The 16,613-nt window shown below is 36.4% G+C and overlaps 1 protein-coding gene across 2 annotated transcripts in view; it reads left to right on the forward strand.

Moving 5' to 3' along the window:
* CLASP1 (cytoplasmic linker associated protein 1) overlaps positions 1-16,613 on the forward strand; it is a 346,681-nt gene that overhangs the window by 239,547 nt on the left and 90,521 nt on the right. Inside the window, exons 20-23 of one of the 2 annotated variants that reach the window (XM_006895129.1) lie at positions 1,780-1,887; positions 4,134-4,160; positions 6,076-6,243; positions 13,429-13,536. In XM_006895129.1, the coding sequence (XP_006895191.1) occupies positions 1,780-1,887; positions 4,134-4,160; positions 6,076-6,243; positions 13,429-13,536 (411 nt within the window). The remainder of the gene's footprint in view (positions 1-1,779; positions 1,888-4,133; positions 4,161-6,075; positions 6,244-13,428; positions 13,537-16,613) is intronic. The other variant, XM_006895130.1, reaches the window with a different exon arrangement.

A 16,613-nucleotide genomic window follows, 5' to 3' on the forward strand; every position in this document is an offset into this window, starting at 1 on the left:
CAGAGACAGTGCGATTGGCACAGGACAGAGCGGAGTTTAGGGCTGTTGTACATAGGGTCGCTGTGAGTCGCAAGCGACTTGACGGCACATAACAACAACAAAGAGTGGTTCATTTTGTAAAGATACATATTTCCATGTTTTCAGTTACATATAAGTATACTCTTTATTGCTTGAATATGCATACATATTAGAAATATAAATGCAAAAAAGGGTGATCACGGAGGTTAGAATTGTTTTACCAAATACTGGAAGTATGCGGAACATACAGGGAGGTCAACAGACTGGAATAAAAGTTTAGTTTTTAGGTCCTTTAGTAGTGTATTCTGTACTGGATTTACACAAGAGAGTGAATAGATTTCTTTCCTCATGCTTGTTTGCCTGGTTGGCTGCCAAGCTGGCCAGGTAGACACAAGGCCTGCATGTATTAAATAGCAGTCCATTTCAGGTTTTTTCATTTCTAAAATGGAATAGATTGCTCAGTTGTATTTTGAAGATTCTTAGTTCTCAAACAGAGCCAGTTTCCTTTGAGTTTTATTGTAATCCATAATGACCCCAAGTGTGTCAGAGGATTTCAACATCTGATTTTTGTTTGTTTATATTAAAAATTTTTTTCCTTCAGAAATAGGTTATCAAGTCTTTCAGGGTCCTTCTCTCTGTATGGACCTGCATCTGCAACCTGTGAAGTAACGGTTAACTTGTTTTACCATTGCTTGTACCAAGGGCTGACACATACAAAGCGCTCATTTGTTAGTTGTGTGAAGTATGTACAGAAATGCATACACCAAGTCAGCAATTTCTGGATGTACAGATGTTGGTTACATTCTTGAAGTTGTGCAGCTATCCTCACCCTCGTTTTTCGAGTTCCTCTCCCATTCTAGCTTGGATTTTTTTTTTTCTTTTCCTATGCTTTTTCACCTCTCCCCTCTCCTTCCTTTCAAGCCATAGAATTTATTTCTCTGTCTTACTTTTCTTTATATTTTGTCAGATGCTGGACAGAAGTGATTTTAAACTAAATGGAAAGCTAACAAGCCCTTAAATTGATTGTTTTTACTGCTGTGCTAATAGGGCATAAGAATAATTTTATTCTCCTTAAACAAAAGAGTATTTTAAATATTTGTACATTCACATGCGCTTAACTTTGATCTCTAATCAAACATTATTAATAACTAATAATTTTGCATTTCTGAGTTTTTATTTTAATGGTGTTGCCGCTTAATCAGCAGAAATAAAATAGATTGCTTTATTTGTAATGGCAAATTCTTTCCATAAATGTGTGCAACATTGGATTAGTTTTAGGTCAGCCTTTCCCCAGGTACTCCTAATAATCAAGTCTCTTCATTCTTCTGGCTTAGGAGCTTGTTGACTGCTGTATTAAGAAGGCTATATATTGTTTACTTTATAAAGAGTAAATGTAAGATATGTGTTATATTAAAGATAATATATTAAGTGTTTATCTTGATATTTAACAGATTTGTACACAATAAAAGAAAGAATCTAATCTGAAAAATTCTTCAAATGGGTAGCACAACATGTGATAATCAAATCTGCTGCCATATCTGCAGCCGGAGTCCCCAGCAGGCTTGTCAATCCTGGTTCATTCTCTGCATCCCCCGTGTCTATGGAGTGGGTGTGTCTGTGGCAGGGCCTGTGTGGCTGACCTCCCTCTAGACTCTTCTGCCCTCCTGTGCAGTTCGCCATCACTCCCCATAGTGTGACTTCTTGCTAAGCTGACACTAGTTGGAAAACATCACAGAAGTACTGTTTGTGTATGTCCTCCAGGTCGGATCCGCACAAGACGCCAGAGCTCCGGGAGCACCACCAGTGTCGCCTCCACGCCTCCTGACAGTCGGGGCCGCAGTCGCGCCAAAGTGGTTTCTCAGTCCCAGCGTAAGAAGTGTACTTTGTGCTCTCTGTTACTACAGTTTTATCCAGCAGACCATTCATTCTACGGTTGAAAACTTTACCATATTAAGTCTTTGATTTCTAAAGCATTTATGTACACATTATATACATTGCTTTTAGAGTAATTTTTTATTGCTCTGAGTTAATGTGAAGAATCTTTATGTCAAATCAGTTTACAAAACAGAGTGTGCTGTTATCTTCGTTTTCATCCTTTTGAAGGCTAGAGGTCCAGATTCAGAGTGCTGCTCTCCCAGAGGCTCTTCTTTCCTGGCCTTGGGGGCGCTTTGTCTCTTCCACTTCCTTCCTGGTTCCTTGCAGATCGCTCTGTGGCTTTGCATCCATCTTCTCTGTCCTCCCTCCCTGGCTGGCTTGGTTAATCTCTTTTAAGTCTTTAAAAAAAAAAAAAAATTAAACCAAGATAGATCCTATACTCTACACCATTCCTGCCTCATTGAAGTAATAAAGACAGCTGTTTACCAAGTGAGCTTATAAACACTGGCCAGAGCTTGGGACTTACAGCATGTCTTTTTAAGGGAGATGTATTTCAATCCATAACACGTATATGTCCACAAACATGTCTATTTCTATCTCTCCAGGTGATTTTAATTTTGTGTCATTAAGCATTAAACATAAAAATTGAGGTTGGGGGAGTTTTTTATGTCTTTAAACCTCAAATTGAAGCCTACCTAGAATATGATACTTTTTTAAATGGTTAAGAATCTTTATAATTTACCTGGGGAAATAACTATTAAAATTCTTACTACCAGTGGTAATAAGTCAATGCCTTTATAGTCCTTCCCTTCTAACCCTCTTTCCTAACATTTGCAGCCCTCTTTCCTTGCCAGTGCAGGCTTTTACTTTTCCAGTTGCCTTTGCTTCCATTATTGTTTCTCTGTATATGTGGCATCAGTAGGATGGTTTATTAGCATGTAAACAAGCCTAGCTAGAATGAATTTATTTTCACTACTTGTAGACTGCAACCCTCGTGTCTCACTTCCTAGTTAGATGGGACTTTGAGCACTTGCTTCCTCTGCATGCAGAGTAGGCACGGCCTCTTGAGTTCTCATGAGCAAGTGTAGTGTGGTGGAGGAGCACTCTGTCCCTGCCCTGGAGCTGCCCAGGCGCCTCAGCACAGCACTCTCAAGCTGGTGCATACTTGCCCCCACATTTTCAATGTTCTCATAATCTTTGAAGTAGTTTTCTAAATTGTTTATAAGTTAGTTGTTTTCTGTATTCCCATTTGATAACTGTAGTCCTCATTTTAAGGAAATCCGAAACCAAGTCCTTTTCTTTCTGAAAAGAAGGGGAAGATCTATCAGTGCTGCCTCCATGAGGCTGCAGGATCCGTCTGAAGTAGGATGCATTGTGTACAGCTACGTACATACATAGGCTTCAGTGTCAAGACAAACCTGGACTTGCATCCTGCTCTTGTTTAATAATGTCCTTTCATCTCACTCTAAAGTGGGTGATAATCAATCCCATTTTAAAAGCTATTGTAACGAACTAATAAAAAATCAAGAATCTAGCATGCAGTGGACAGTTGGTAAACTGAAGTAACTTTTATGTCCATAATTACCTCGGATCTGTAAGCTCCTTTCCTGGCTGAGGTTGAGCAGCCTTAACACTTCCTCTTTTTTTACCTGTCTACATCAATAAATTTAGAAAAGAAGACTCAAAATGAATTCCTAGAATGAAGAACATGAAGTAAAGGCAAATTGAGTATACTAAAGCCAGACTGGGCTTTTTCCTGGGCAAAGGTGCCATGCCACTAGTTAGCAGTAAAATCCTAGTCATGATGCCAGAAGTCAAAGAATTATTTAATTCTCTAGTCGTAAATGTGGATCAGTTTTTATTCCAATTGGAAAGTACTCAAGACTCAACATACAGCTCCGTATAATCAAATTGTGTCAAATTTAAAAATGCCTATCCTTATTCTTTATCTGCACAAGGTTCATTTCCTCCTTGGAGAAAGAAGTTTAAAACAGGATGTTATGTAATAAGACTTTTTCTAGCAGATCTGAAATAAATACTAATATAGTAAAATTAATATAAAATAAACATAAATATTAAAATAGAGTAAGAAGGCCAGTTTTTAAATATGTGTTCTGTTAATGTGTTTGTGAACAAAGACATTTGTGTTGTGTTGCATGCTGACATGCTGACCTTCTGCATTGTCTTATTGTCTTCTAATCCACTTTTTGCCTGTCCTTTGGTCTGCTCTCATAATCAAGGATCCAGATCTGCTAATCCTGCTGGTGGTAAGACATTCCCCTTCTTGCTTTTTTACATAACTCCTGCAAATTCTTGCAAAATATTAAAATCTTACTTTATTATGAGCTTAGTTAATCCTTCTGCATTCATTTCTATATGTTCAAATTTTAGAGTTTCAAACTAATTTCTTTCTCTTTTTCATTGTTACTGTATAACAAAATGAATTGGTCCAGAGAGAAATTCTTCATGGTAATGCACTCTGGTAGTTTTTACACTGAGTTGTAATAAAGTATTGATTTTTCTCAGTATTCACCTAAGTGATTAGTTTGAATGATGATACTTTTTCTTTCTATATATCTATAGCATGTCCAGGTAAAGCTTTGGGTGGTTTTTGTTTGGGTTGTTTGTTCTTTTAAAAAAGTTCCCCAAAATACATACTTTACATTTTAGGATCTTATTTCTCTACTTAGGGAGATCTGTTACATAAAAATAACTAATTCTGGTTTATTGCTATAATGTTTAAAATTGCTGTTTTCTCCAAGGGAGACTTTGTCCCACAGGAAAGCAGTTATATAGGTACTTAGCATCTTTAAATGGTATTAGCAAAAATTGTTAATTTCTCATTCTTCCTGGTAATGCACTCTGTTATTTCTATTGTGGTAGATTTTTCTTTTTAAGATTTTATTTGAGGTTTAGTACAGAGTCAGTTTTTATGAAAAGTTGAATACTTGTTAGATAGATGTGTGTATTTTTTATGTATGTGTGTAATTGATATTTTGGCTGGTCTCTCAGTTTCCAAGAGTTACAGTTGTCTTTCATTACTTACTAGTCTTCCTGAAAAGGCATATTAATAATTATGACTGTAAATTTCTCCTTATATTTTGTCTTTTTTAAATTTAAAGCTATGACATTTGTAGCATCAAGATTTGTTATTATTTATGTTCATGGAATGTTACTCATCAATATGAAATATTGTTAGTCCTTTTAAAATGCTTTACTTTCTGTTTTGTTTTGATTTTGTTATATTGTTTGCCTCCTATAACAACATATAATTAAGATTTTCTTTCATTATTTTACACAATCCAAAATAAGTCTGTTTAGTAGGTTCATTTAATCTAACTACATTTTTTATGATTGCTAATACATTTTGGTTTATTTTTGTCATGTTATTTTGTAGTTTTTGGTTTTTATATCTTTGAGTACTTATCCATCCTACTCTTTTTTTCTTCCATTTCTAAGATTAATGACATTTTGGGTACCTATTTTGCCATATAATGATTCTAGTTTTACTCTTCTAGCAGTTACATAGGGAGCTCTGAGGGCCTAATGGGTAAAGAGTAGGACTGCCAGCCCAAAGGCAGAGGGTTTGAATCTCCCAGCTGCACCACAAAGATTGGAAGTCTCCTCCTGTGTGATTTATTGCCTCTCAGAACCCACTGGGGGCTCAGCTCTGGATTGGTTCAGACTCGACAGCACATAATCATAGTAGTTTAGGGAACTCTGGTGATGGTCAGAAGTATACTACTAATCCAGCTTATGCTTGTATGTATCCGCTAGCAAAAACTTGGGCTAAAGCTTCCCAGACTGTTCAGTTCACAGCCTAGAAACCCAGTGGAGTTTCAGCTGTGAGTCAGAACAGACTCTAAGCTTGGAAGTAACTGCTCTTGATGTGAATGTATATGGTGATTTCCTGTAGAACAGGGAGGCTTCGATTGATACTCAGCCTGCTCTTCTGAATCACGAATTTGGTATTAATTTTTTAAACTCCTGTTCTTCATTCTTCTGTTTGTGAATAATAATCTTTAATGTCCCTACATATTTTTAAAATAAATACTAACATAGATTAAAAAACTATTTTAATATAAAATTCTTAAATTTTTGTCTAAATTCATTTGTAAACTAGCTTCAGAAATAATACTGATTTAAGTTTATTAACCATTTTTCTTTTGCTTGATTCTTCAGCTGGTAGCCGATCAAGTTCCCCAGGGAAACTGTTGGGAAGCGGTTACAGTGGACTTTCTGGGGGCTCCTCAAGAGGCCCACCTGTGACACCCTCTTCAGAAAAACGAAGCAAGATTCCTAGGAGTCAGGGATGTAGCCGAGAAACGAGTCCAAACCGAATAGGATTAGGTAAGGATTCCCGAAGACCTGGGAGTAGCCATTATCAACTTGACCACAGTTTGACTGCAGGCTAAGGGTTGTGTCTAACATAGAAACTAGAGATCTATTTTGAACTAAAAATGTCATTTTTCTTATGTTAAAAAAGACCTTTCCATTTTTACTCTACTCATATTCTTAGCATGTTAAAGTTGTCATCAGAGAACATAAGTGTGGGACTTACTGTTCAAATCCATTGGAAGGAATTGTATCATTATTGGTGTCTATAAATACAGTCAATTGCAAAACATCAAAATTGAGTAAATTGGCAAGGGTCCACTTCCTCCCCTCAGCAGTTTGAAACATGTCGCTTTAATTTTCTGTTTTCTAAATATCACTTAGTATCATTAACTTGTATAAATTTTCAAGAGCAGTTTTGTAGGGGCCATTTTTCTTTCTTAACAAGTGAAATTATGGTCAAATATATGTATATATGTTTATGTACAGTTTATACATATGCTGTTCATATAGTTACATATTAATGTTCATTTTTACAGCCTTTTGTTCAAATATGAACATTAGCAGTAGATGAAAATCAAATATGTAACATTTATTTTTGCACTACAGTATTTTGTTTCATTGTAATAGTGTATATGTGTATTACTCCCAATATCATAAAGATTTTATTTAATCTATTATGGTACTTTTAAAAAAAATAAACTAGAAATCTTATAATAATATGAAACATTTAAGTTCAAACTTAATCTACTTTCTAAAGGTAAAATATTATTAGTGTAAAATGGGAGTACTATATTTACATTCTATTACTTTTTCTTTCTCATTTATTCAGCAATTTTATTTAATTGTATAGTTTGATATACCAGAGACTTCATTGTTGTTGTTGTTGTTGTTGTTATGTGCCGTCGAGTCGCCTGCGACTCATAGCGACTCTATGTACAACAGCCCTAAACTCCGCTCTGTCCTGTGCCAATCGCACTGTCTCTGACACTCCCATCCCAATTATCCCAGTCACTGAATCAATCCACCTCATAGAGGGCCTTCCTCTCCTGTGCCGTCCCTCCACCCTCCCAAGCATGATGTCCCTCTCTAAGGACCGGTCTCTCCTCACAACATGTCCAAAGTAAGTTAGACGGAGCCTCAGAATCCTTGCCTCCAAGGAGCCACCCGGTTTAACCCTCTCCAGGACAAATCTGTTTGTTTTCCTAGCAGTCCATGGTATTCTCAATACTCTTCTCCAGCACCACAGCTCAAAGGCATCAATTCTCCTTCTATACTCCTTGGTCATTGTCCAACTCTCTGATGCATAACAGGTGATTGCGAAGACCATGGCCTGTATCAGACGCACCTTAGTCTCCAGAGAGACACCACTGCTCTTCAGCACTTTGGAGAGGTCCCTAACAGCAGACTTTCCCATGGCAATGCGCCTTTTAATTTCCTGGCTGCTGGTGCCAAGACTGTTGACTGTGGAGCCAAGCAAACTAAAGCTGTGTACAATCTCAATCTCTTCACCATCCATCCTGATGCTGCCAATTGGTCCAGTGGTGAGAATCTTTGTCTTCTTGACATTGAACCTCAATCCATATTGTAGGCTGCAGTCCTTGACACTCTGCAGCAGGCGCTTCAGGTCCTCCTCAGTTTCAGCAAGCAGGGGTGTGTCATCCGCATAACGCAGATTGTTGATGAATCGTCCACCAATCTTGACCCCACATTTCTCCTCATAGAGCCCCGCCTCCCAGGTAATCTGTTCTGCATATAGGTTGAAAAGGTATGGAGATAGGATGCATCCCTGGCGTACGCCCTTCCCAGTTTTGAACCATGCAGTGTTCCCTTGCTCTGTTCTGACGACTGCCTCCTGGTCCAAGTATAAGTTTCGCATTAGAATGATCAAGTGTTCTGGGATTCCTATTCTTCCCAGAGTCAGCCACAGTTTGTTATGATCTACACAGTCAAATGCCTTTGCATAGTCAATGAAACACAGATAGACATTCCTCTGGTATTCCCTGCTTTCAGCCAAGATCCATCTAACATCAATGGAAAAAACTTAACATCTGACTTTATGAAGCTTATGATCTCTTGGGGAGATAAGACAGTATACTAAGACATTACGATAGACATGTCAGGATGCTCTGGAACCTCAAGAAAGGAGTACATTTAGACCCCTTCTGTGAGAGAAAGATATGGTGCTCGCTTCCATACAGGTACAGCTCTAGAAACTGATCAGACAGTTCTGTTCAGTCCTGTCCGAGTTTGAATTGACTCATCAGTAGTGACTTTTGGCCTCTCGTAGTAGGCTCCTTGCCCATACCCTCTTATTTCCTGCCAGGGAAAGCTTCAGAACAGGTCCCATTCTTGTGAAGTACAGAAGGGAGCAAACAGGCTGGGTGGAGATGAGAGGAAAGATTTTCTGTAGATAGAGATGCATGTGCAGAAGAAATCAATTGAGCGGAAACATAATGCATTCTAGAAACTACAAGTGAATCATGTGACCACAATAAAGAAAGTTTGTCCATGCATATTTAGAGAAGACGAGGGCAGGCAGCCTGGTAGCATCCAGCTCATGAAAGCCATGTTTTTCAGAGACTGTTGGCTGTAACTCAGATCAGGAGTAAGGGAATTCCTCTAAGCTAAGGCAAAGCAGAAGCAGATATTTAAGAAGCAAAATGGAAATAATTTAGAGTAACGTTTTTGGAAGCAAGTAAAAAAATACCTTTAAGCACTGGTTTTGTGAATGCTTCATAAAGTTTGCTTTCTATTGTTTTATAACCTAATCCATGACCTGGTTGTAAATGTGAGAATCATGGCTAGAATATGAAAATCTCTAACTAGATTTGATACTGAAATATACCTGTGTTTAGGGCTGGTTTTATCTGGAAAATATATTTTATTTCAGTTGTTACAAGATTCTAGTTGATTATGAAATTTAAGTTTCTTGTTATACAGTGACTGTAATCCATACTTATTTGTACTTTTAAAAATACTTGTTAGGAATTTTGCTCTTTTTTTAGTTAAGATGGCATTTTAACCTTCTTGTTATTTGTTGTTGTTGTTATGTGCCGTCGAGTCGTTTCCGACTCATAGCGACCCTATGCACAACAGCCCTAAACCCTGCTCTATCCTGCGTCAACCTCTGACATACCCATCTCGATTACCCCAGTCACTGAATCAATCCATCTCATAGAGGGTCTTCCCCTCCTGCTATATTTGACAAATAAGCCACCTTGGCTTACCTCTAAGATCTAGTAGATTCTTAGTTAAGACCATTGTCTTAACTATGAAGTTTGTATTTCATATAATTGAAAAACAGCATTTTGTTAGTACTTTGGGAATACATAAACACGTAGAGAAATACCTATATAAAATTTCTACTACTTACTCATTCCTGTAGTGCTGCCTAGAATTCCACTTCATAGCGATTCAGATATAATGCTATTTTCAGTAGTAGAAGGTAGGATAATGGGAACATTTAGTATATATTTGGTATACGGCTATATATCCAAAGATTTAGTTCCATGAAAAACAATTTGGAAAAAATACTTTTTTTTAAAAGGGAAGCTTTTTTTAAAGGACTAATTTTTATAATCTCCAAAACAAATTTCATTAGATCTAGAATTTGTACTGAGCATTAATTTGAATTGTCTTTAATTTATATTTAACTGTTCTTTTTGTTTTTTTGTTTGAAAGTATTTTTCTGAATAGAATTTTATTTTTTCATTTTCAATAAAAACCAATCCTAGAACTCTTCTTACCATTTAAAATTCTTACACAAGACAAGAGGTACCTCTTGCTGGTTAACCAAGAAACAAAACCGACCTAGCTTTCTAACCAAATGAATAATATGTATTTTGTAAGGTGTTACTGTTATTCTTTTGTATATTTTAGTCTATTAACGTCATACAGTAAATAGTTATAACAGTACTATTTAGAAAGGTTTTTTTTAATATTGTCTTTTATTCTGTTTTCAAGTTGAAAATATTTTTAAAAGAGTCATTAATTAACACTATCTCATTTGAACTGCGATATTAGACTTCCCTGTAAAATACCAAGACAAAAGATGGCTAGAAAAAATGTTTCATATCTTTAAGATCTGGTAGTTGTATTGATCCTCTTGTGCTTCTGCTTTAGCAAGATTGAGGTTAACCAAGTCCTTCCCTAAAATAGAGAATAGAGTTATCATTAAAACTACCATAAAAAATACAGTGTTTTCGTTTTCATTCTATCTATATAGACATGAAAACCAGTCAAATGGTTTTCCGGCATCGTGGCATTTCATGTAAGAAGCGTAATGTAAGATCTACCTGGGAATACTGCTTTAGTTCAAGTGATGTTTTTAAAAGAATTTCTTCCTCTTTTGTTACTACTTCTTCCTAATATTCTGTTTCAGCACTCAGTAAAGACAGCATTCCTTTACCGTGCTTAAGTTTTGACCACCTCATAATTATTTCCAACTCAAAACTCCATCTGCTGCCGTCAGGTCATTTCCAACTGCTTGCAACCCTGTAGGACAGAACAGATCTGCCCACAGTATTTCTAAAGCTGTAGTTTCTGTGCGAGCAGAAGGCCACATGTTTATCCTGCAAAATGACTGGTGGGTTCTTAGCTGAGTGCTTAACCACTGCACTATCAAGGCTTCTCTTAGCTCATTAGTTTAAGCTCAGAGTCATTGCCATTGAATCAGAACTGACTCATAGCTGACCCTCCAGTGTCTTTCCTGAGGCTGTAAATCGAGCAGGAAGAAATCCCTCATCTTTTTCCTGTGGAGCAGCTAGTAGATTTGAACCACTTGCCTATGGACTGGCACTGCAACGCCTTATCCAGTAGGTCATCAGACATCATTAATTAGTCTTAAATCCTGTATGTAGATTAACTTTAGTATTTTTTCCTCTTACGTCCAAATCATCTGACATTGAACAGTCGATCACTTCATGATGCTCCAGTGTGGTTTGGAGCACCTGTGCAGATTTTCTCAAAATTGTAAAGAGAAATGATTCTTTTCTCTATGCCACTACTAAATCATAGATTAAAGAGCTCTTCAGCATGAGTGAGTGAATGCACTATTTTTTGTGGAATCACAGGAGATAAACCTTACTAAGAATCTATTCATATTGTTAACGTAGATGTTACCTGCTTATACCTATTGGGGTTCTTTTTTTTTTTTTCCCATTGGGGTTCTTTATTATCTTGACAAAGCTGCCCAGCCCTGAGAAAGCTCACAAGCAAAGACTCTCCATGGTTTGTAATGTAACAAGGGAACAGGAACAGAGTAAATAGTGATAAGTAATCAGAGAAGAACTATAAAAAAGTGCTCACCTGAGAGTATTATTTCATTTTTCATGTGAAAAGCTCTAAAAATGTTTTGGTTTTTGTTGTATCTTTTTGAGTACACAAGTAATAAAACAAAATTTTTATATCTGCCTTTCTGCAAGGAACTTAGACGGCCTTTGTATGTGGTGAACTCAGAGTATGTTTTTTCAATAAACAATGAGGCTCTTTCCTGTTACTGACTTCCTTAAGTAAGAACTTAGATCCAGAGAGTCTACATGGCAGCCACAGGGAGTTGGTGTGACCCTCAAAAGTGATTTCATGGCTCAGAATGTAGTATTTATTCCTCAAGATAAGCAGTACTGCTTTTGAGGTTACAATAAACTTCTCATTTATTGATGTTGCTCAGTAGAAACCTCTAGTGTTTTTATGCATTTAACTTAAGCACCTATTGATTGTGCCTTCATTAGGAACGCTGTAGAATGTTATTAAGACTTGATTAAATAGTTACTGCTGAATGTTACTAAGAATTGATTAAATAGTTACTGCTGCTTAGAGTGCAAATTCAGTGCCAGAGAGTTTAGGGAGTTCTAAAACCTTCATGATGTCTTTCCTGAAATCTGATGGCTCAGATCTCTTTCCTGTGCTTATCCTTTCCTTATACTTTCCTTCCCTGGGAAACTCTACCTATACCTTCTGACAACACTTTTACAATCTTAATTCAAGTCTAGTCCTCAGGAGCTTATCACAAATTGCTTTGCTTTCTCATCTCCTTAATATTCTCTGTTTTAGAGGTTCAGATTCCTGGTTTGTAAGATATTCTGGCTATAGCCTTGTTATACAGTAAATCTATCTTTGCTCTGAAGCAGTAGTTGATGCTCATTATTATAAAAAACGTAGGGTGTGTGCTTTTATTGTTTCCAAAATCTCTGACAGAAAGACAGACATTTCTATCCAGGCCTGAGTTATTAGATTCTCTGAAGAAGAAAAGATCACCTAATCAACTATTTAGTCAGGCACTTCACTTGTGTGCATTCAACATGTGAGACCATTTCCAAGTGTTTTACCAATAATGTATTTCTGAATGCTGAAATTAAATTGAGAGACCATGGTTGGTTGGTTTTTTTTCCTTTTTCATGGCCACACTTTAATTAGACCTTAGACCATTGATACAACTTTGTTTTCTAGTCTCATTATTATATAAAGTAGGATTAAGAAACTTTATCCATTGAGAATCATAAAGCAGATGTACTTAGGTCAATGAAAGGATTCTTCAGTATGAATATTGGAATTCTCAACCCTCATGGGTCCATGAAGGTACATAGGGCCACAGGCAAATCTTTTTAGATTCTCAGAAAGAGACTGGGATTCAATATAGAACCAGTAACTTAACAGATAAAGACATAGTGTGACATTTGTTTGTTCAAATAATTAACTATAGGTGAAGTAGCTGTATATTGATCTGCCAGGCAGATTTCTGTAGTTATAGCAGCCCTCATGTCTTCATATATAAAAAAAATGGGCTGAGAAAGTAGGTAAGTTAATGGATTGTGATGGCCAGGCTCTGTCTTGACTGTATTATAATTTGAATTATCTAAGAACCAAGCACACCTGAAAACAGATTTAATCTTATCCTCTCATAGAGAAGTAAGGCTTTTTATTTTGTGTATTCATCTTCTCTTTTGTTCTTTGCCAAGATTCTATTTCTTACATTTAGCATGTTGTTTCCCTTCATACTAACATTTGTAGCTTTCTGAGGCATTCAGCATAATCCAGTTGCTCTCCAGACCCTCTACTATTGACTGGCCCGTCAGTCAGTGCACCTCAGCATGGACAATGTCGTAATTACATGAACGGAATGTGACTGACGTTTTGTGAGTTTTTCTGTCTTCATTAAATTTGTTCACCTTCTCTGAAACCCCTCATGCTGCACACTAGCACGGAGCAGCCGTATCCCTCGACCCAGCATGAGTCAGGGGTGCAGCCGCGATACCAGCCGTGAGAGCAGCCGGGATACAAGCCCTGCTCGGGGCTTCCCTCCACTTGGTGAGTACACGGAGGTGCCTCTGGGAGTGAAGAATTCCTTCCCTTGCTCCAAATGCTTTTCCAAAACACTGCTAAGGAATGACCTGCTTTCCCTCCTCTGCTGTCCTCGTGCACCTGTCTTGTCTTTCTTCCTCCGTAATGTTCCTCTGCATGTTTGGATTTTTATATAATCAAGAAAAAACCACCACTTCACTCAATATGTACTGTTGCCATTTATAATCATGTAAGCCCATTTGTGTGATAATTTCTAGTAGGAAGCAAGACTGAGCCAAAGGTATATCCTGCTTAAAAACAAAGTAAGCCAAATTTTATTCTTAGTCATTGAATTTCTAGAATTTTACTTCAACTTTATAAAAAATAAGACTGTGTGATCCAATTTAAAGAAGAAACAGAAGTACTATATTGATTAGAAAATGGAATATTCTGGTTAAAAAAGGATAACCTTAATGTAAAAAGCTGAATCAAAGAAGAATTTAGTATGTTTTTGTTAAGTAAATAATTTTGAAGTTTTCTTTAAAGGAGTCTAAAGAAACTTTTTTGAGAAACTTCTTAAATGTACAATACAAATGTTAAACTTTGCATTCTTAATTTTATGCATGTTCTCATTTTCCTTGGACTTTAGAGTATTTAATCTTTGTAACCTGATGCCATTCTTGGATCAAAAACTGACAATATTTGATTATTGCAAGGTAATGTCAGATCTCCACCCCAGATCACCAGTCAAGTATTAATTGGGTTTTTCCTTTTTTTTCCTCCTCATAGTCAGAATTTGTCCTTTCTGAATTTCCCAACAACTGGAGAAAATTCATGACAAATCGAGAAGAATATGTATTTTACAGAGTATTCTATTTACTTTTTACTTCTAATAAGTCTTTCTTTTTCTAAAATAGACATTTATTTACCTTTTTACAGAATGCAAATTATTGATCCTCAAAGCTGTTTATCACCCCATATTTTTACAGAAAGAAACAGGATATTTAAAGAATTATTTTTTCATTCTTTGCTACATAAGCATTGTGCATGTGTATATTTTCCTTTTGGTAACTATAAAAGGTATGAGTAATTTTATAATTACTAAGCCCATCTTTGAAATGACTGTGGAATAATTGACTGCAGCAGTCAGCTATTATGACTATGTAGTAATATTTTTACGTAATTGACATTTCTATCAGATGTCACTAGTAGGGAAAAATGTTAGATTAAGATCATTGGGTCTTAAAATGTACTTCTATTTCTTTTTAATTCTGTCTTTTTTTCTAAACTAGTATCAGTAATCAAAGTCTAAATATATTTCTTTATGATCCATTATCCTTTTATCCTCATAACGGATAAAACATCAGGTAAATACATACGACAGCCCTGCTAGTATTAGATGACTCACATGATTAGTCAGAAAAGGCACTGAATGTTCATAAACTTGAGACTGAGTGGAATGCTTCTCTGGCACGGACCAGCCTCTACAGCAAGCTGAAGCTGTCAATCCAAGTCCTCTCAGTATAGGAGTCATAGTGATGTTTTTATTTTTATATTGTTTTTCAGGAAAAAAAAATTGATCATCTGTTTTACCTTCCAAGCAACCTATTCTAATAAGTGAACAATTGAATCAGCTTATTACTTATTTTGACAGTTTGGTATTTTATTTCATAGGTGCACTGCTGTGTACTAACGACAGCCATTCTAGTCCAGCATATGGACTAGACCATGGACTAACCAGAGTGTACTTCATTCTTACAAGTCCCAGTTGAACCCTGCAGAGTTGCATTATCTAAATTAACTGTTTCATTTCGGTTAAATAGAGCTGCTTAATTATCTTGGTGAAGACCTAGAATGTAAAAATTTAGAATTGTTCCTCCCAAAGCAGAAGATACCGCTGCAGATACTGTTCTCGCCTAACCAACTCTTATATGTGCCTTTTGTTGTGATCTGGGCAGTAACTTCTTTTGAGCTTAGTTTTTAAACTATGTTCCCTCAGGTGAGGACCTGAGGGTAAATATATCTCTATAGTTTCTATCCATCTTTTAAGGAAGCAAAAAAGTCTTGGAGAGATTAGGCAACTTTGGGAAATGAAATATTAAGATCACACAGCTAGTAAGTGATGGAGCCAGGATTTTAATCCACATCTGACTACATAGCTCATTGTTGTCTTGCTTTATGTGAAAGTTGTTCTGACTTTTCACTGTCTTTCATCAGTTTCTCAAAATGCATTAAGTACTTTATTTGATGGTCAGGCACAGAGAGTTACACCAGTGATGTTTCTGAATTGCTGATTATTATTATCATTATTATTATTATTATAATTGCTGATGATTATTAAGATCTGGGTATTTAAAGATAAGTCATAGAAAGTTGTTATCCTTAGATGAATTTATCTGCCCTGTTTTATTTTGAGAAGGGGAGGTTTCTCTCTTTCATTACACTCAATAACCATTTATCATCCCATCTGCCTATTAGTGAGATAGTGTGTCAGCTTTTGAATTAGCTTTATAGTCAGCCTTTAAAAAGAGAATGAAAGTAATATATAAAATACGTATATAGAAGCTACATTGCATTCCCAAAGGCATGCAGTTTGAATTCACCAGCTCCTCTGTTTGAGAAGAATGGACAGTATCCTTCTGTGTGATTAACTGTCTCTGTCTCTGAAAACCCACTGGTGGGTCAGCTATGGGTCGGTTCTGACTCAGTGGCACACAACAACAATAACGGCATATGATATATATTGTTTTTATTATAAAATTGTTTGGCCCATTATAATGTATATAGACCCTCTCCTCACTTAATCAACATCATTAGAGTCTGAAGATTAGGTTATTATGTGAAAATGAAGGATGCTCACATCAGATGACAACACTGAGTATCACTACATCACAGCATAAATGCCAAGGTGCATCATTATTGTCAACAACTGAAAACTAGCGTGTGACTTTAGTCTCAACAGCAAACATTACTCTCCCTTCACACCTCAGTGATAATTACTTCCAGATGTATATCACTGATGTAAAAAATAGTTGGATAATAGTTTTTACTGTTGTAAATAGGAAATGTCAGATAATGTAGTTGATAGGTAATAAGTTATTTTC

The sequence above is a fragment of the Elephantulus edwardii genome, unplaced genomic scaffold, assembly GCF_000299155.1.
Source record: "Elephantulus edwardii isolate Elephantulus edwardi_28Jun2011 unplaced genomic scaffold, EleEdw1.0 scaffold00160, whole genome shotgun sequence".
In the NCBI taxonomy this organism is placed as follows: Eukaryota; Metazoa; Chordata; class Mammalia; order Macroscelidea; family Macroscelididae; genus Elephantulus; species Elephantulus edwardii.